The 22,358-nt window shown below is 35.7% G+C and overlaps 1 protein-coding gene across 1 annotated transcript in view; it reads right to left on the bottom strand.

Moving 5' to 3' along the window:
• The window catches only part of NECAB1 (N-terminal EF-hand calcium binding protein 1), a 289,101-nt gene that overhangs the window by 117,608 nt on the left and 149,135 nt on the right, over positions 1–22,358 (bottom strand). The window contains exon 4 of the mRNA XM_024115914.1: positions 18,828–18,853. Within this exon, the coding sequence (XP_023971682.1) occupies positions 18,828–18,853 (26 nt within the window). The remainder of the gene's footprint in view (positions 1–18,827; positions 18,854–22,358) is intronic.

Genomic DNA, 22,358 nt, shown 5'->3' on the forward strand with positions numbered 1-22,358 from the left:
GAAAGTGAAATTAAGAAAACACTCCCATTTACCATTGCAACAAAAAGAATAAAATACCTAGGAATAAACCTACTTAAGGAGACAGAATACCTGTATGCAGAAAACTATAAGACACTGATGAAAGAAATTAAAGATGATACAAACAGATGGAGAGATATATCATGTTCTTGGATTGGAAGAATCAGCATTGTGAAAATGACTATACTACCCAAAGCAATCTACAGATTCAATGTAATCCCCACCAAACTACCAATGGCATTTTTACCAGAACTAGAACAAAAAAATTCACAATTTGTATAGAAACACAAAAGACCCTGAATAGCCAAAGCAATCTTGAGAAAGGAGGTGGAAGAATCAGACCTCAGACCTCAGATTATACTACAGGGCTACAGTAATCAAGACAGTATGGTACTGGCACAAAAACAGAAATATAGATCAATGGAACAGGGTAGAAAGCCCAGAGATTAACCCATGCACATACGGTCACCTTATATTTGGTAAAGTAGACAAGAATATACAATGGAGAAGAGATAGCCTCTTCAATAAGTGATGCTGGACCACCTGACAGCTACATGTAAAAGAATGAAATTAGAACACTCCCTAACACCATACACAAAAATAAACTCAAAGTGGATTAAAGACCTAAATGTAAAATATTTACAAATGAAGCAACTGACAAAGGATTAATCTTCAAAATTTACAAGCAGCTCATGCAGCTCAATATCAAAAAACAAAAAACCCAATCCAAAAATCATCAGAAGACCTAAACAGATATTTCTCCAGAGAAGACATACAGATGGTCAACAAACAGATGAAAGGATGCTCACCATCACTAATCATTAGAGAAATGCTTCAATGAGGTATCACCTCGCACCAGTTGGAATGGCCATCATCAAAAAATCTACAAACAATAAATGCTGGAGAGGGTGTGGAGAAAAGGGAACACTCTTGCACTCTTGGTGGGAATGTAAATTGATACAGCCACTATGGAGAACAGTATGGAGGTTCCTTCAAAAGCTAAAAATAGAACTATTAGACAACTCAGCAATCCCACTACTGGGCATATACCCTAGAATACCATAATTGAAAAAGTGTCATGTACCACAATGTTCATTGCAGCACTATTTACAATAGCCAGGGTATGGAAGCAACCTAAGTGTCCAATGACAGATGAATGGATAAAGAAGATGTGGCACATATATACAATGGAATATTACTCAGCCATAAAAAGAAATGCAATTGAGTTATTTGAAGAGAGGTGGGTGGACTTAGAGTCTGTCATACAGAGCAAAGTAAGTCAGCAAGAGTAAAACAAATACTGTATACTAACACCTATATATGGAATCTTAAAAAACAAACAAAAATTTTTCTGGAATAACTAGTGGTAGGACAGGAATAAAGATGCAGACTTAGAGAATGGACTTGAGGACACAGGGAGGGGGAAGGGTAAGCTGGGATGAAGTGAGAGAGTAGCATTGACATATATACACTACCAAATGTAAAATAGATAGCTAGTGGGAAGCAGCCATATAGCACAGGGAGATCAGCATAGTGCTTTGTGACCACCTAGAAGGGTGGGATAGGGAGGATGGGAGGGAGATGCAAGAGGGAGGAGATATGGGGTTATATGTATATGTAAAGGTGTTTCACTTTGTTATAAAGTAGAAAGTAAAACACCATTGTGAAGCAATTATACTCCAGTAAGGATGTTAGCAAAAAAAAAAAAAAAAAAAAAAGCTGTTCCCAACAGCATATCGTTATAAACTTCTCTAGGACAGTAATTTTTAAAAAATTAAGTGAAATGTTATTGCTTCTTCTGGGAGACATTTTAGAAAGGTATGCTCTCTTCAAAGGTAAGAATTTAAACACAAGGGCAGTCTCCTATGGAACCTTGCATGTAATTATTCCTGTCATTATCTAATTATTTTTAAATAATTTAGACAGAGGAAAAGGCATGGTTAACACATTTTTCAGTTGGTTAGAATAAATATTACATTGGATGTTACCATTAAAATTAAAGATATGGAATACATATTGATCCCAAGGTAGTAAATTGAAATATAATAGACATAAATGCAAAACCTTATATTTGCTTATAGAAATCAATATTTTTCTGAAACGGTTATTGGTTAGTTGCATGGTTATTTTAAAAAAGAAGGAAAGCCATCTTTCAAAATAAATATTTCAGGGAGGAGGATCAAGATGGCAGAATAAGAGGACATGGAGCTCACCTATCCCCATAAACACATCAAAAATACACCTACATGTGGAAAAATTCTCATAAAAAAACTAATTGGAAACTGGCAGAATAACTCTTATACAACCAAGGATTCAAGAAAGAGTCCCCTGTAACTGGGTAGGATGGGAAAAATATCATCTGGTTGGAACCTGTGCCCCTGGGAAGGATTTAAGAGGAAAAGAAAGAATGCATAGGCAGACTCTTGACCTGGGCAGTGAGGGGATCAAGCCACAGATTGGGTGTCCCCATCCTGGGTCCGATGTGGAGGAGATAAGCACATCTTATCTTCCTTTGGCTGCTGGGAGAACCATTGGGACAGATAGAAAGGCTGGAGAAGCCTAGACTCCACTCACAAAGAGGGTGTGTGTGCTGGTTTGCCAATAGACAGGTCAGAGAGAAGTCTGCCCTAGCAGCTGATGCCTCACCACACTCCCCAATCTGAGTTAGGCGAATATCCCAGCCCACTTACCTCATGCCACAGCCTTGGTACAGGCTCTGAGCTGTGTATAAGACCTGGCTCCTAGGGCAGCCAGGTCCTGAGAAAAGACTTGATCTAGCAGCACAGAGATTGTCTGGGGCCCTGAGGTGTTATCCAGGTGGGACAGCAGCAGCCAGCATTACCACTTACCCAAAGAGTGCCCCAGAAGCAGTCCAGACCTCTACCAGCAGCTCAGCCACTTCAATTCCTCTAACCACAATGCCCGTACCCCAAGTTCTAGCCTAGTGAATTCTCCTGTCACATGCAATCCTAATCACAAACTTGCACTAGATCTGAGATGACCACAGCAGGGGAAAAGATGTGACTTTAACGTGTTGATGAGGGGAGCTGCAGATGCACACACAGGCAGCATACCAGACCACTATAAGTGCATGAGTCCCACTTACTTCAGCACTCCACTTCTTTGAGGCAAAGGCCTCAGTACAGGGAGAAGGAAAAACACACACTTAAAGGGAAGAGAGCCAGCTCCAGCCTGACCCTCAAGGCTTCTACTCCAGCAGCTTGGGAGCAAACTCCACCCCTGACAGGGCAGAGACAGCCACGGAGCAGAGAGGAAGTCCTGCCTCACACTCCGCACAGGCTTTAGATACTCCAACACCAAACACACCCTCTCTAAAAGGGATAGCAGCCAGCACACCCTGAGGAAAGATGTGGCTGGCATCCATATCAAAACCAGCCCTTACACAAAAGACAGTGGACACAAAGAGTCTACACAGGGATGCTCCCACATAAAAACACTCCTTCAAAACCACAATTTTTAAACCTGCTGTTTAAAAATAAATAAATAAAATTAAATTTAAAAGAAGAAAAAGAGTGAACTCAGACCATTTTAACAAGAGACTGTAAACTATAAAAAAGACCCAATCGAAAATACACAATTCAATTTCTGAGATAAAAAAACACTCTAGAAGTAATGAATAGCCAACTAAATGACACAGAAGAATACATAAGTGATGTGGAAGATGAAATAATGGAAATCACCCAATCAGAACAACAGACAGAAAGGCAAAGAAAAAACAAAAGCAATATATGAGACCTATGAAGTAATATAAAATGTGCCAATATACACATAATAGGGGTCCCAGAAGGAGAAGAGAGAGAAAAAGGGATCAAAAATGTATCTGAAGAAATTATGGCTGAAAACTTCCCAAACCTAAAGAAGGAACAGATATCTAGGTACAGGAAGCACAGAGGGTCCCAAACAAGATGAACACAAAGATCACACCAAGACATATAATTAAAATGGCAAAAGTTGCAGAGAGAATTCTAAAGGCAGCAAGAGAAAAACAAAGAGTCAGTTACAAGAGAACCCTGATAAGGCTATCAGCTGATTTCTCTGTAGAAAATCTGCAGGTCAGAAGAGAGTGACATTCAAAGTCCTGAAAGGGAAAAACCTGCAACCTAGGATACTCTACCAAGCAAGATCATCATTTAGAATAGAAGGAGAAATAAAGAATTTCTCAGACAAGCAAAAACTAAAAAAATTCAGCAATATTAAATATACCATAAAAGAAATTTTGAAGGGTCTTCTCTAAATTGAAAAGTAGGAAAAATCTATAGGAAATGCAAAATTCCAATAGGAAAGGCAAATTTGTAGTAAGGATTGAAGTTCACTTAGATAAGCTAGTAGGTATATAGAAAAACAAACAAAATGTGTTTAGAATGTGTTGAACCAAAAGATTATCTGTTTAAAGCAAGTAGGTATAATTATGGGGAGCTCATGGTAACCTACACAAAAACCAAAAAGAAAGGACCTCAAGAATACGATAAAAGAAAGTCATTAAACCACAATGAGCAGAAGGAGAAAAACAAATACCGTATGCTAACACATATATATGGAATCTAAGGGGAAAAAAATGTCATGAAGAGACTAGGAGTAGGACGGTAATAAAACAGACCTACTAGAGCATGGACTTGAGGATATGGGGAGGGGGAACGATAAGCTGTGACGAAGTGAGAGAGTGGCATGGACATATATACACTACGAAACGTAAGGTGGATAGCTAGTGGGAAGCAGCCGCATGGCACAGGGAGATCAGCTAGGTGGTTTGTGACCACCTAGAGGGGTGGGATAGGGAGGGTGGGAGGGAGGGAGACGCAAGAGGGAAGAGATATGGGAACATATGTATATGTATAACTGATTCATTTTGTTGTAAAGCAGAAACTAACACACCACTGTAAAGCAATTATACCCCAATAAAGATGTTAAAAAAAAAAAAAAACCACAATGAGAAACTCAAAAAGAAGAAATGAACAAAGAAGAGCTGCAAAAACAACTGGAAAAAAGGAATAAAATGGCAGTATGTACATACCTATCGACAATTACTTTAAATGTCAATGGACTAAATGATCCAGTCAAAAGACACAGGGTGGTTGATTGAATAAAAAACCAAGACCCTCCATTATGCTGCCAACAAGAGACTCACTTCAGGGAGAAAGACACACACAGACTTGAAGTGAGAGGATGGAAAAAGATATGGAAATGACAGGAAAGTGGGGATAGCAATACTTATATCAGACAAAATAGACTTTAAAACAAAGGCTATAACAAAAGACAAAGAAGGGCATTATATAATGATAAATCAATCAATGTGGTAGACCACATTAACAAAAGGAAATGATCATCTCAATAGACACAGAAAAAGCATCTGACAAAATTCAACATCATTCTTGATGATTCATGTACCTCATCAAAGTAGGTACAGAGGGAACATGTCTCAACATAATAAAGGCCATTTATGACAAACCCACAGCTAACATAATACTCAATGGTGAAAGCTTGAAAGCCTTCCCACTAAATTTAGGAAAAAGGCAAAGATGCCCACTCGCACTGCTTCTATTTAACATAGTATTGGAAGTCCTAGCTACAGCAATCAGGCAGGAAAAAGAAATAAAAGGAATTCCGATTGGAAGGAAACAGGTAAAACTGTCACTATTTGCAGATGACATTGTACCCTATCTAAAGAACCATAAAGTCTCCACACAAAAACTATTAGAACTAATAAATGAATTCAGAAAGGTAGCAGGATAAAAAATTAATATACAGAAATCTATTCTGTTTCTATACACTAATAGTGAACTAACAGAAAGATAAAGTAAAAAAAAAAAAATTCCATTTATAATCACATCAAAAAAACACACTAGGAATAAACTCAACCAAGGAGGTGAAATACCTATACTCTGGAAACTATAAAAAGTTGATGAAGGAAATTGAAGATAATTCAAAGAAATGGAAAGATATCCCATGCTCTTAGATTAGAATTAATATTGTTAAAATGGCCATACAACCCAAAACAATCTACAGATTTAATGCAATCCCTATCAAAATAACCAGGACATTTTTCACAGAACTGCAACAAATAACCCTAAAATTTATATGGAACCACAAAACACCCAAAGACAAAGCAATCCTGAGAAAAAAGAACAAAGCTGAAGATATAAATGTCCCAGACTTCAGACTATACTACAAAGCTATAGTAATCAAAATGGTGTGGTACTGGTACAGAAATAGAGACATAGATCTATGTAACAGAATAGAGAGCACAGAAATAAACACACAAGTGGTCAATTAATCTATGATGAAGGAGGCAAGAATATACAATGAAGGAAAAACAGTCTCTTCAATAAGTGGTCCTGGGAAAACTGGACAACTACATGTAAAACAATGAAATTAGTACATTTCTTCACACTACATACAAAAATAAACTCAAAATGGTTTAAAGACCTAAATGTAAGACATGAAACCATAGAATTCCTAGAAGAGAGCATAGGCGAAACATTCTTTGACATAAATCTTAGCAATATTTTCCTGGTTCAGTTTCCTAAGTCAAAAGAAATAAAAGCAAAAGTAGACAAATGGGACTTAATTAAACTTAAAAGCTTTTTCATAGCAAAGAAAACCAGAACAAAACGTAAAGACAACTTATGGAATGGGAGAAAATATTTTCAAATTATGCAACTGACAAGGGGCTCATATCCAAAATATACAAACAGCTCATGAAGCTCAATATCAAAAAAACAAACAATCCAATCAAAAAATGGGCAGAATATCTAAACAGACATTTCTCCAAAGAAGACACACAGATGGTTAAAAAACATATAAAAAGATGCTCAACATCACTAATTATTAGAGAAATGCAAATCAAAACCCCAGTGAAGTATCACCTCACACCTGTCAGAATGGTTATCATCAATAAGTCTTCAAATAACAAATGTTAGAGAGGATGTGGAGAAAAGAGAACCATCATGCACTGCAGGTGGGAATGTAAATTGGTGTCGCCACTATGGAAAACAGTATGGAGGTTCCTTAAAAAACTAAAAATAGAACACCATAGGATCCAGTAATTACACTCCTGGATATACATCCAGATAAAACAGAAACACTAACTCAAAGAGATGCATGCATCCCAATATTCATGGCCGCACTGTCTCCAATAACTAATTCATGGAAGCAACCCAAATACCCATTAACAGACAACTGGCTTAAGAAGATGTGTGTGTATATATATATATGTGTGTATATATATATATATATAGTACATTACTCAGCCATAAAAAAGAATGAAATACTGACATTTGCAGCAATATGGATGGACCTAGAGAATATTATGCTTAGTGAAATAAGTCAGAGAAAGAAAAAATACTATATGATATCACTTATGTAAGAATCTAAAAAATAATGCAAATGAATCTATATACAAAACAGAAACAGGGCTTCCCTGGTGGCGCAGTGGTTGAGAGTCTGCCTGCTGATGCAGGGCACATGGGTTTGTGCCCCAGTCCGGGAAGATCCCACATGCCGTGGAGCAGCTAGGCCCGTGAGCCATGGCTGCTGAGCCTGCGCGTCCGGAGCCTGTGCTCCACAACGGGAGAGGCCACAACAGTGAGAGGCCCGCATACCGCAAAAAAAAAAACAAAACAAAAAAAAACGAAACAGACTCACAGACATAGAAACCAAACTTGAGGTTACCAAAGGGGAGAGAGAAGCAGGGAGGGGCAAATTAGGGTTATGGGATTAACAGATACAAACTGCTATATATAAAATAGATAAGCAACAAAGATATATAGCACAGGGAATTTTACCCATTATCTTCTAATAACCTATAACAGAATATAATCTGCAAAAATACTGAATCTCTATGCTGTACACCTAAAACTAACACAATATTGTAAATCAACTATACTTCAATTAAAACATAAATAAAATAAATATTTCAATTCATATAGAAGATATTTGGCTCAATCAGTAAAGATCCCTGGAGAGAACATAAGTTGCCTTTCCAATTTGAAATCAAATTTATGCAGGCATGTGCTGATAAAGCACATGAGAAGACAATGATTAGAGGATTCAGAGGTGACTATGTAGCCTTCATTCCTTCCTTCCTTCCTTCCTTCCTTCCTTCCTTCCTTCCTTCCTTCCTTCCTTCCTTCCTTCCTTCCCTCCTTTCTTCATTTGTTCTTCTCACCTATTCAAAGTAGTTAGGAAAAAAAAAAATCACTCCCCAATTAGAAAGGAAGTAACTGAGAAGAGAGAATTAGAACACCCAAGCTCTGAACAGGAGCTTAAGTTGTGAATCTAATTGTAATGTTTATTTTGAGGTGGTACAGTGCAGTGTCATTCAAACTGTTTTAAAGTTACACACTGCAGGACATGTGCCAGGGCAAGTAGGGGTCTAATGAACTCAAAGAGGGAAGTTAGGTGAAAAAGTCAGAGACATTTAACATAGATAAAAGGAGATAATTCCCTCTCCACTTCATCATGACGAAGGTTCATTTACTCATTCCATGACTTAACACACACACTTAGTTCCTTCTATGTGTCAAGTGCTATACGAGGAGCTTGGAATACAATGATAAAAAGACAGAGCCTCTATTTTAAGAAGCCTACAATCAGGTAGGGGAAATAAACACTCCAACAAGCAACTGCCATACACATGATCATTATTCAAGACAATGGTTCAAGAGCCAGGTATAGTGTGCAATTTAAATACACAGCAAAGAATGCCCAAGTTCACGTGGAGTAAGTCAGAGAGAGTTTCACAGAGGAGACATCAACAAGGCCTGAATTAACAGATAAATAGTAACCTGCTGGATAATCAGAGGGAGGGTAAACAAAGGCATGGAAGCAGATGATGTCTTCTCATGTTTGTAAGAGTATGTGTTGTTCAGCATTGGTAGGATATAAGGGACAAGATTGGGAGATATTTAAGGAGAAGAGACAGCAAGGAAGCAGGATGCTACAATCAGTTACGTGAGAGGAAGCTGAATATTTGGAAATATTCCTTGCTAGATGCTCTAAGTTTTATCCTGAAGTCTAGGTCAGTGTTTTTGACCATCTTCATCAGATCCTCCAGAGAATTCCCTAGAGCCTCACTGCTCAAAATTTGGCCTGTAGACCAGCAGCATCAGCATCATCTGGGAACTTGTTAGAATGCCACCTCAGACATATTGAGTCAGAATCTGCATTTTAATAAGCTCCCAGGTGAGTTATAGGCACATTGAAGTTTGAGAAGCACTGCCCTGATGTACTTGTTAGAAATGAATATTATTGATAGTTCTCATCTATTAAATCAGAATCTTTCAGTTGAGGCCCAGGCCTCATCATTTTTCTTTTTTTCTTTTTCTTTTTTTTTTTTTTACCGGCTCACTAGGAGATTATATGGCATATTAGATTTGAGAACCACTATGTGCAATGTGGACCCATGGAGCAATTTTGAAAAGGAGAATGACATCCTCAAATTTTTCTATTAAAAGTGTTATTTGAACACACTATGGAAGGTTTGGGGAATACTGGTGATACACCATCAGGAGAGACAAGAGTAGAATCAATTGCCAGGAGTAATTTAGTCACAGAAAAAGGACCATAGGTCATATCAAAGCTTTGAGGTGGTAGTGGGTAGCAGCCTGAAATTTCAGCAGTATATCTGTATACCCCAAGATATGACAAGCAGGGAGGGGAGGTCAGGGATGGCTTTGGAAGTGGCTAAGCTTGAACTAATTAACGTTTTATTCCTGTTACTATGACTCATGTTCCTTATTTGAATCATGTTACCAATGTGAGCTGGGAAAATGTGTTTAACATTAGAGAGAAAAATTTAGAACAAATATTTACTCTTTCAAACTCTTATCCTTTGTAACTGGGATAACCTCCAGGAGAAAAGACCTACTTTTATTGAAACCTGTATGTGGGTTTGGAGAAGGTCATGTAGAGGACATAACCACTGGTTGAACTGCAAGTTATACCTGGGCAATTGGAGGCTCCTCATCCACTTTCCTGTCCTTGGAATGTATGCTTTCCCTAACATTCCCACAGTGGGAGCCATTTTCAAGGACACTACCTTGAGAGAGCAATCTGGACGTTGTATGTGACTGAATCCAGTTAAGACCTCTATATAAACTTAAGATTCTGGTGGGAGGATGCAGAGATCTACTCGTTTTCTAGCTGCCCAAGACAAGCCTTGTTTGTAAACCTTGTATGGAAGGGTAAGTTCCCTTGTCTACTAACCTGCCACCTACCAATGTGGAGTAGTCTGCCTCTTTCTTTGGTTTCCCTGTGCCCTCTGTGTACAAGGGCCAATTTGCAAACCAATAGGGTTTCATGGGCAAGAGCAAAACAGAACTGTATATCACATATGGAAATGTGTGAGAACCAATTATCCTCAGTTTAAGTGAAGAGGCTTTGAAAAGTAAGAGTCTGGATATTGAGTATAATTAAAAAGTAGAGCAAGAGTTATAAGCAAAGGCATTTATAAATTATCTGTCAGAAAGTAAATTATCTCCTCATGATGTTCAATGCAACATCTTCTCTATTAAAATGATGACAAGGGAATGCCCTGGTGGTCCAGTGGTTAGGACTGTGCTTTCACTGCTGAGGGCATGGGTTCAATCCCTGGTCAGGGAACTAAAATCTCATAAGCTGCATGGCCAAAACAAGAAAAAGAAATGCTAACCAAAGGTTAGTTTCTCCCTTCCTCCTTCAGTACTGTACTTAACTGGTGGTGTCACATCACCAGATTACAGAGTTTTCTTCTATTCTGCATCTCAGTCCTCCAAGTTGTTGAGTTTTTGGATCTGACCCAAGAATTCCAAGTCAGAACTAGAGAACTAGCTGCCACAAAGATCACACTGGGAACTGACCTCACAAAGCATTTTCATGAGTTTAGATGAGGCCCACAGTGTGTACCTTGTTGTAACTTGCGAAGAATTGTATTAGATAGGAAAGAAAATAACTGAGATGACCAAGGGAAAAAGAGAGAGCTAGAACACCCATGTTGTGAATAAAGTCGGAAATCTAAGAATGAGTTATTTTGAGGGGATACAGATCAGTGTCACTCAAACTGTTTTACAACTCTTTTAGGTGATTTTATAAATGTGCCAAGTAGTCACAGCTCTAAAAGTCTGGAGTAGAGACTTGATTTTCTAGTACCCAGACTCAGCTGGCACAAGTCCCTCAGCACTGCCCAGGATCTGGCAACACAAGGTGGTGCTCCTATACAGTCTGACTAGGGGGAATTTGGGCACAGCAACTTAAAGGAACCTTGCATATAAGGCTATTACAATTTTTATGGGAGTTTCCTCAGTTTTATCAATCTTATTTACAGAATTTAGCTAACTTTTAAAGTAATTGGTAGGCAAAAACTAACTAGATGAAAACTTAGACTACTGAATATATTCAAACTTGCTCATAAAGGTTTCTATATGCTTTCAGATCAAGCACTCTAGCTACATGAACTTTCACTGCAATTATTCATCACCCATCCATAAGTATCTTAAAATACTCAGGTACCAAGTTGAAGATTTGCAAAATAGTTCAATAAAAATGAGTAAGAGTAGAGAGAACTTTTTGGTTGAGAGAGAAGTGCAACTGCACTGGTTTATGAACAGAAGATATTCAAGATTTTAAAAGAACCACTGAAGAGGGTCTGAAACTACATTCTACATGTCTTCTGAGAATAGCTTTGCAAGGTGAAAATAAAGTGGCAAATTTCAGTGAAAGAATTCAGTGATAAGCAAGCCAGGGGTAGCGCCTGAGCTCCTTTGGTGGGAGCACTGAGTCCAAGCTGCTGGACTAACAGAGAACCTCAGACCCCAGGGGATATTAATTGGAGGGAGGTCTCCTGTAGGTCCTCATCTCAGCATCAAGACCTGGCTCTAGTCAACTGCCTGCAAACTTCAGTGAGGAAGGCCTCAGGCCAAAGAACCAGTAAGAAGAAACACAGCCCCACCCATCAAAAAAATGAGACGACAAAAAATATGTTACAGATGAAGGAGCAAGGTAAAAACATACAAGGCCAAATAAATGAAAAGAAAATAGGCGACCTACCTGAAAGAATTCACAGTAATGACAGTAAAGGTGATCCAAAATCTCAGAAATAGAATGGAGACACAGATCAAAAAAATACAGGAAATGTTTCACAAAGAACTAGAAGAAATAAAGAACAAACAAATAGGGATGAACAAAACAATAACTGAAATGAAAAATACACTAGAAGGAATCAATAGCAGAATAACTGAGGCAAAAGAACAAATAAGTTAGCTGAAAGATAAAATGGTGGAAATAACTGCTGAGGAATAGATTAAGAAAAAAGAATGAAAAGAATTGAAGACAGTCTCAGTGACTTCTGGGACAATATTAAATGCACAAACATTCGAATTACAGGGGTCCCAGAAGAAAAAAAAGATAAAAGGTATGAGAAAATATTTGAAGAGATTATAGTCAAAAACTTCCGTAACATGGGAAAGGAAATAGCCACCCAAGTCAAGTAAGTGGAGAGTCTCAAACAGTACAAACCCTTGGAGAAACACACCAAGACACATTTTAATCAAACTAACAAAAATTAAATTCAAAGAAAAAATATTAAAAGCAGCAAAGAAAAGCAAAAAGTAACATACAAGGGAATCCCCATAAGGTTATCAGCAGATTTTTCAGTAGAAACTCTGCAGGCCAGAAGGAGTGGCAGGATATATTTACAGTGTTGAAAGGGAAAAACCTGTAACCAAGATTACTCTACCCAGCAAGGATCTTATTGACATTCAACAGAGCAATCAAAAACTTCACAGACAGGCAAAAGCTAAGAGAATTCAGCACCACCATACCAGCTTTACAACAAATGCTAAAGGAAATTCTCTAAGCAGGAAACACAAGAGAAGGAAAAGACCCACAAAAACAAACCCAAAGAAATTAACAAAATGGTAAGAGGAACATACATATCAATAGTTACCTTGAATGTAAATGGGTTAAATGCTCCAACCAAAAGACCCTGGCTGGCTGAATGGATACAAAAACAAGACTCATATATATGCTGTCTACAAAAGACCCACTTTAGACCTAGGGACACATACAGACTGAAAGTGAGGGGACAGAAAAAAGATATTCTATGCAAATGGAAATCAAAAGAGAGCTGGAGTAGCAATTCTCATATCAGAGAAAATAGACTTTAAAATAAAGAATTTTACAAGAGACAAATAAGGAAACTACATAATGATCAAGGGATCAATCCAAGAAGAATATATAACAATTATGAATATGCACCCAACATAGCATCACCTAAATACATAATGCAAATGTTAACAGCCATAAAAGAGGAAATTAACAGTAACAAAATAATAGTGGGGGGTTTTAACACCCCACTTACACCAAAGGACAGATCATCTAGACAGAAAATAAATAAGGAAACACAGTTTTAAATGACACAATAGACCAGAGAGATTTAATTGATATTTATAGACGTTCCACAAAAAAGCAGCAGAAGACATTTTCACCTCAGTGTACACAGAACATTCTCCAGGAGAGATCACATCTTGGGTAACAAATCAACCTTCAGAAAACTTAAGAATATTGAAATCATATCAAGCATCTTTTCTGAACACAACACTATGAGGTTAGTAATCAGTTACAGGAAAAACCTGTAAAAATCACAAACACAAGGAGGCTAAACAGTGCACTGCTAAATAACCAAAAGATCACTGAAGAAATCAAAGAGGAAACAAACAAAAAATACATAGAAACAAATGACAATGAAAAGACGATGACCCAAAACCTATCAGATGCAGCAAAACAAGTTCTAAGAGGGAAGTTTATAGAAATTCAACCTCATCTTAAGAAAAAAGAAAAATCTCAAATAAACAATCTAACCTTACAACTAAAGCCATTAGAGAAAGAAGAACAAACAAAACCCAATGGTAGTAGAAGGAAATAAATCATAAAGATCAGAGAAGAAATAAATGAAATAGAGACAAAGAAAACAATAGCAAAGATCACTAAGATCGAAAGTTGGTCCTTTGAGAAGATAAAAAATAAAATGATAAACCTTTAGCCAAACTCATCAAGAAAAAAAGGGAGAGGACTCAAATCAATAAAATTAGAAATGAAAAAGGAGAAATTACAATGGACACAGCAGAAATACAAAAGATCATAAGAGACTACTACAAGCAACTATATGCCAAAAAAATGGACAACATGGAAGAAATGGACAAATTCTTGGAAAGGTACAACTTTCCAAGCCTGAACAAGGAAGAATGACAAAATATAAACAGTCCAATCACAAGTAATGAAATTGGAACTGTAATTAAAAATCTTCCAACAAACAAGAGTCCAGGATCAGATGGCTTCACAGGCAAATTCTACCAAACATTTAGAGAAGAGCTAACACCTTTCCTTCTCAATCTCTTCCAAAATATTGCAGAGGGAGGAGCACTTCTGAACTCATTCCACAAGGCCACCATCACCCTTATACCAAAACCAGACAAAGAAATCACAAAAAAATTACAGATCAATATCACTGATGAACATAGACACAAAAATCCTGAACAAAATACTAACAAACAGAATCCAACAACACATTAAAATGATCTTACACCATGATCAAGTGGGATTTATCTCAGGAATGCAAGGATTATTCAATATATGAAAATCAAATGATATGATACACCATATTAACAAATTAAAGAATGAAAACCATATGATCATGTCAACAGATGCAGAAAAAGCTTTTGACAAAATTCAACACCGATTTATGATAAAAAGTGTCCAGAAACTGGGCATAGAAGGAACATACCTCAACATAGTAAAGGTCACATATGACAAGCCCACAGCAAACATCATTCTCAGTGCTGAAAAACTGAAATCACTTCCTCTAAGATCAGGAACAAGACAAGGATGTCCACTCTCGCCACTCTTATTCAACATAGTTTTGGGAGTCCTAGTCATGCAAATCAGAGAATAAAAAGAAATACAAATTGGAAAAGAAGAAGTAAAACTGTCACTGTTTGCAAGTGACGTGATACTATACATAGAAAATCCTAAATATGCCACAAGAAAACTATGAGAACTAATCAATGAATTTGGTAAAGTTGCAGGATATGAAATTAATGTGCAGACATCTCTCACATTCCTATACACTAACAACAAAAGATCAGGAGAAATTAAGGAAACAATCCCATTTACTATTGCAACAAAAGGAAAAATACAGCTAGGAATAAACCTACCTAAGGAGGCCAAAGACCTGTATGCAGAAAAGTATAAAACACTGGTGCAAGAAATCAAAGATGACACAAACAGATGGAGAAATATGCCATGTTCTTGGGTTGGAAGAATCAATAATGTGAAAATGACTATACCACCCAAAGCAATCTACAGATTCAATGCAATCCCTATCAAACTACCACTGGCATTTTTCACAGAACTAGAACAAAAAATTTTACAACTTGTATAGAAACACAAAAGACCTCGAATAGCCAAAGCAATCTTGAGAAAGAAAAATGCATCTGGAGGAATCAGACTTCATCACTTCAGACTATACTACAAACCTACAGCAATCAAGATAGTATGGTACTGGCACAAAAACAGAAACATAGATTAATGCAACAGGATAGAAAGCCCAGTTATAAACCCATGCACATGTGGTCACCTTATCTTTGACAAAGGAGGCAAGAGTACACAATGGAGAAAAGACAGCCTCTTCAATAAGTGGTGCTGGGAAAACTGGACAGCTACATGTAAAAGAATGAAATTAGAACATTACTTAACACCATACACCAGAAACTCATAATGGATTAAAGAGCTAAATGTAGGACTGGACATTATAAAACGCTTAGAGGAAAACACAGGAAAAACACTCCCTGAGATAAACCACAGCAATATCTTTTATGACCCACCTCCTATAGTAATGAAAGTAAAAACAAAATTAAACAAATGAGCCATAATTAAAATTAAAAACTTTTGCACAGCAAAGGAAACTATAAACAAGACAAAAAGACAACACTCAGAATGGAAAAAAAAAATTGCAAACGAAGCAACGGACAAAGGATTAATCTCCAAAATATACAAAGAGCTCATGCAGCTCAGTATCAAAAAAACAAACAACCCAATGCAAAAATGGGCAGAAGACCTAAATAGACATTTCTGCAAAGAAGACACACAGATGGCCAACAGGCACATGAAAAGATGTTCATCTCATCAATAAATCTACAAACAATAAATGCTGGAGGTGGTGTGGAGAAAAGGGAACCCTCTTGCACTGTTAGTGAGAATGTAAACTGATACAGCCACTGTGGAGAACAGTATGGAAGTTCCTTTTAAAAACTAAAAATAGAACTAGCATATGACCCAGTATGAGCATATACCCTGAGAAAACCATAATTCAAAAGACACATGTATCCCAATGTTCATTGCAGCAATATTTACAATAGCCAGGACATGGAAGCAACCTAAATGTCCAACAACAAATGAATGGATAAAGAAGATGTGGTACATATATACAATGGAATATTACTCGCCATAAAAAGGAATGAAATTGTGTCATTTGTAGAGATGTGGTGGACTTAGAATCTGTCATACAGAGTGAAGTAAGTCAGGAAGAGAAAAACATATATCGTATATTAATGCATATATGTGGAATCCAGAAAAACTGTACAGAATAACCTATTTCCATGTCAGGAATACAGTTGCAGACAGAAAGAATGGACATGGGGACACAGAGGGGGAAGGGGAGTGTGGGATGAATTGGGAGATTAGGACTGACATATATACACTACCATATGTAAAATAGATAGCTAGTGGAAGCTCAGCTCCGTGCTCTGTGATGACCTAGATGAGTGGGATGGGGGGTGGGTGGGAGGGAAGTCCAAGAGGGAGGGGATATATATATATAGCTGATTCACTTCTTTGTACAGCAGAAACTAATACAACATTGTAAAGTAATTATATGCTAATAAAAAATTGAGTAAGAGTACAAAAGCAGTTATAAGCTGCGTAAAATCAGGAAAAGTAAGATCAGGAAAGTAAAAATTTTGCTCCCAATAGATATTAGATCATAGCTAAAGATGGCACAAATAGGAAACTAAAGACTCAATGCTAAAGTTCATACACAATTACCTAATTAAAGTCAAGTTATGTATTGACTGGTAGGAATAAGTTATGGCCTAAAGCTGCTATTTAGGAAAATGAGTAATCTTGACTTGCCTATATACTACTGCTGGGCATGCACACTGGAAGAATCTTTGATCAAGTAACTACACTTTTGGGACTCTATCTTCCAGAACTACTTGTATGAGTGTGAAAAGAGAATACAAAAAAGGATATTTACTTCAGTGCTGTTTGTCCCAGTGGAAATTTGGAAACAACTTGAAAACCCAAAACAACTGAAAGGGATTTGGTTAAAAATTTTAAGGTAAATGGGACACTATGCAGCCTTTTTAATAAAATGATATAGAACTGTATGCACTTGTATTGATCATATAGTATACACATTGTTGGGAAAAAATACACATATATATCAATGTCATTACATGTGTAAAAATGTTTGGAAGGATAAATTCCAAGCAATTAGCAGTGGAGATCAGTATCAGGGGAAAGAGAAGTGAGTGAGAGCCTTTGACATTTTCTCTTACACACTTATATAATTCTGTGTTGCTAAATTAAAAAAAATAGTTAAATATTACTTTCGTAAATAAAATAAGAAATAGTTATACTTTATTTTAATAAAGGATTTATTAAAGTATTTTGAATTCTAGGTACATAATTTAGTAAACTGACAAACTAAATAAAAGCAACAGAATGAAAGTTTTAGATACTTGGACCCGTTAATTGGCTTCTACTAAAGAGCACAAGAAATCCATTTTCCATGTCAATCAAACACTACCCCTCCCACATAAAAGGGAGTATTTTTGCTGAGTGTGAGTCTACATATTTCATTTGCTAGCACTGAAAACTTTGGTTTTAATTATAATGAATTTTGATTAGAATATGTTTACTTTATGTTCACAAAATAATGAAAAATGAAACCACTCTGGAAATTAAAATGCATATTCTTGAACAGAGGGGGAGTATTATAACACACAATTAGGAGTACAATCACTGGGTTTAAAAATATAGAGCAATTCTGCTGAATTAAAACCCCTTAACTAGTTCCCTAACTAAAATTATGCAGGAAAATCAGTCAAAGCTTTTAAAATAAATATAGAGTAGGTCCTTAATCTAGTTCTATTATTAGAGAAGTCATATTTTTGAGAAGGAAGAATAAATCTCAAAAGTATTTGCCTTTTCATATTTCTAGCCTATTATTTTTGTTTCCATCCACAAAAACGAAGAAAATAAGTGAAGAGGCCACTAAATCAGGAATTTGTTAAGACATCTCTCCCCACTGAATCACTTGTTTTGCAAGTGACATTCCAGAATGGTTTAGGCAATGTATGGGACAAAGTTGTTTTTACATATCAAGGGATCAGTTTTGCAAAAAAATAACCAAAGCCTCTGCACAATATATTTGAAGTGAATAATGAAGTTGTATTAAACAACAATTTAAAAATATATTCAAGATGGTGGAATATATTCTTGTGAAACTTATTGTACTAATTACAATTATCCTGCTATGAACAAATTAATAAGGGCCAGCTCTTTCTTCAGTGAAATACATGCTTGAGCAAAACTCATGGATAAAGATAAATTCCTTGAGATCTCAACTATCTTTTACTTTATTCCAGAACCCCTAATCAATGACATTAATTTCAGGGTTTGTAGAAATATGTAAGACAATGTTCTTTTTTATTCTAAAGCAAGTAATGGGTTTGATTGGCTTTAAATAAACTTACCACATAGTTCTTCTGTGTCAAGATTGCTGAAAAGATGAAAAAAAGTATTATTATTTTGGTAATATTTAAGTTTTTAAATAGTTAAATACAGTTATTCCCCAATCTGTATTCTTATATTAATAGATGATATGTAGTTATGGTATTTTCTCTTATAGATTCTACACTGTTTAAGTAGTCAACCAAATATTAGCAATGATTGTCAGATTTTGTCTTTAAACAGAAAATTCTTGGGATTTGTGTTTCCCCCAGGTCATACTGGGGGAATACTGCATAATTTTAAAGAATGTAGGCTGTGGAGACAGAACACTTGAGTTGAAATCCTAACTCCACCATTTACCATCTATGTGACCCTGAGTACTTTGCATCTATGTGTCTCAGTTCCTCAGTCCCAAGATGGGGATAATAATAATTTCTGTTTCATAGGAATTTCAGAGTATTTAAATTGGTTAATAAATATAAAGCAGTTAAAAGAGTAATTGGCACAAATTAAACATTTAATAAATGTTAGCTGTCGTATTCCTGACTTGGTAGAACTGCTAGAACTTCCATATCTAAATTCAACTTTTGGGTTAAGTTTGATTCAATGCTTATTTCAAATGATTTCTAAAATATAATGAAGAGTTACATTGCTTAATATTTACATGTAAATAGAAACCCATTACTATAATGAAAATAACTTCAAAAGAGCCAGATTAACTGTTAGCTGATATAATACATTACTATCAGAAGAATAATGCCTTGACCAAGGAAGATACAGTACAGGAATTCAAGAATGGTCCAATATCAAGCAATACATCAATATAATACTACATCATAATTTAAAGGAGAAAAACCATCATATTAACAAATACTAAATGGGAATTTAATAAAATTCAACATTCATTCCTATTTTTAAAAGTTTAAGTGAAATAGGAATACAAGTAAACATTTTAAAGATGAACACTAATAAAAACAAACTGCAAACATCAGTTAACTGAAAATCTTTTACTACATACAGATGGTACACGTCAAAACTCAATGTAAATAAACTTCATAATTCAGTCCTCCTTTAAGAAGTAGTCAGGTTGATAGACAAGAGGGACTCTGGTGTAAGCATTTCAAACACCAGTCCTTTTACCAGTTCCATCACTAAATTTGTTATATAATTTTAAACTCAGGATTTTATCTTAGGACATTGAATATTTGATCCTGGGCAAATGACATCTCCATACTAGAGTAAATCTTTTTGTAGAGTAGTATTTGCCATCAGATAGAATATGCAAAGTATTCTGTAATAGCTTTGGTGTGGACTCCTCTTCATTCATTTATTTATCCCACAAACATATACTGCTATGTGTCAGGCATTGTTCTAACTGCCATAGATAAATAGGTTGCAAGAACTACTGAGATGAATATCTCAGATCACTAGTCTCTAGCAGCTCAATTTAGAGGTAGACTTATGCAATAAATAAATAAAATGCAATAAAATAGTCTGGGGGGAAGTGGGTAACTGGCAAACGTCATCAGGGACTATATAATAGAGGATAAAATTTGAAGACTAATTCTCAAAGGTTAAATATAAGTAGAAAAAACAAAGAAAGGAGGAAAATTCCAGTTAGAGAAATACCATTTGCAATAAAAATTTGAAGGGTTAAGAGTATGTTACGAAATTTCTAAATTACTAAACTACTCAAAAAACTGAGTAATTCCTGTGGCTAGAACATAGCTCGTTATGAAAAAAATCAGACTAAAAAATGAAAAGCTTCATGTGATAGTCTAAGAAATGTCTACCTTATCTTTTTGTCTATTTGGAATCAAAGAATTTAAAGGTGAATGGTATGAACTACAGTCTGGGCAAGAATGTGGCAAGGAGTGCTCAAGGCCATTGACAGGGGGCAAGAAGAAATCCTTTTTATTTTTCTGGAAAAATGTATTTTTTAAATTTATTTATTTTCCTAGAGTTTCATTGAGATATAACTGACATATAGCACTGTATAAATTTAAGGTATACAGAATAATTATTTCACTTATATACATCAGGACATGATTATCATAATATGTTTGGTGAACATCCATCATCTCATACAGATACAAAATTAAAGAAACTAAAATTGTTTCCTTGTGATGAGAACTCAGAATTTACTCTCTTAAAAAATTTCATATATAATATACACAGTGTTAATTATATTTATCATGTAGTACATTACATCCCTAGTACTTATACACCTTGTAACTGAAAGTTTGTACTTTTTGACTGACTTCCTCCAATTCCCCCTTCCCCAACACCCTGCCTCTGTAACCACAAAACTGATCTCTCTTTCTATGAGTTTGTTTGTTTTGGGAGTATAGTTGACCTACAACACTGTTAGCTCCTGTTACACAACATAGTGTTTCAGTATTTCTATACATTTAGAATAATCACCACCATAAGTCCAGTTAAGTTCTGTCACCATACAGAGATATTATATAAGTAATGACTATATACCCCACGCTATGCATTTCATACACGTGACTCATTAATTTTGCAACTGGAATTTTATACCTCATAATCTCCCCCACCTATTTCTTTCCTCCCCCCACTCCCTCTCCCTGGCAACCACCAGTTTGTTCTCTGCATCTGTTTCTGTTTTATTACATTTGTTCATTTGTTTTGTTTCTTACATTCCACATATAAGTGAAACCATATGATATTTGTCTTTCTCTGTCTGCTTACTTCACTTAGGATAATACTCTCTAGGTCCATTCATGTTGTCTCAAATAGCAAGACTTTATTCTTTTTTAATGGCTAATATTATGTATATTTATGTATATATGTCACATCCTTTATCCATTCATCTATCAATAGACACTCAGGTTGCTTCCATATCTTAACTATTGTAAATAATGCTGCAATGAACATAGGGCTGCATATAACTTTTATTTTCTCCAAAAATAATAACCAGCATTTATTGACTGTGTCCTATGTTCCAGGTACTGTTATAAACATTATATGTAAAAAATTATGTAACTTTTTATTATGGGAAATTTTAAACTTAAGAAATAAAGGAAAGATCATTATGGATAAACAACAAGATCCTCCTGTATAGTACAGGAAACTATATTCAATATCCTGTGATAAACCATAATGGGAAAGAATCTGAAAAAGAATATATATATATATATATATATATATATCTATAACAGAGTCACTTTGATGTACAGCAGAAATTAACACAACACTGTAAATCAACCATACATCAATAAAATTTTTTAAAAATTAAAGATCATTAAAAAAACTTTATGTATGCATTGCCCACTTTAAATCATTATCATCAACATTTTAACATTTTGACATATATGTTTTATTAACCACCATCATTCTCCTCCCTCAATTTTTTTTCTGGAGTATTTAAAGCAAATGCCAGATGTACTATAATTCACTCATAAATATCTTAAATACATTCTTAACTTTTAAAATATATTAGCTATTTTAGTCATAAAAAGCAGATACTACTATTATTTCCATTTTACATATGTGTAAACTGAGGCAAATGTTATTGAGTGATTCAAATC

This window comes from Physeter macrocephalus, chromosome 15 (assembly GCF_002837175.3).
Source record: "Physeter macrocephalus isolate SW-GA chromosome 15, ASM283717v5, whole genome shotgun sequence".
NCBI lineage: Eukaryota > Metazoa > Chordata > Mammalia > Artiodactyla > Physeteridae > Physeter > Physeter macrocephalus.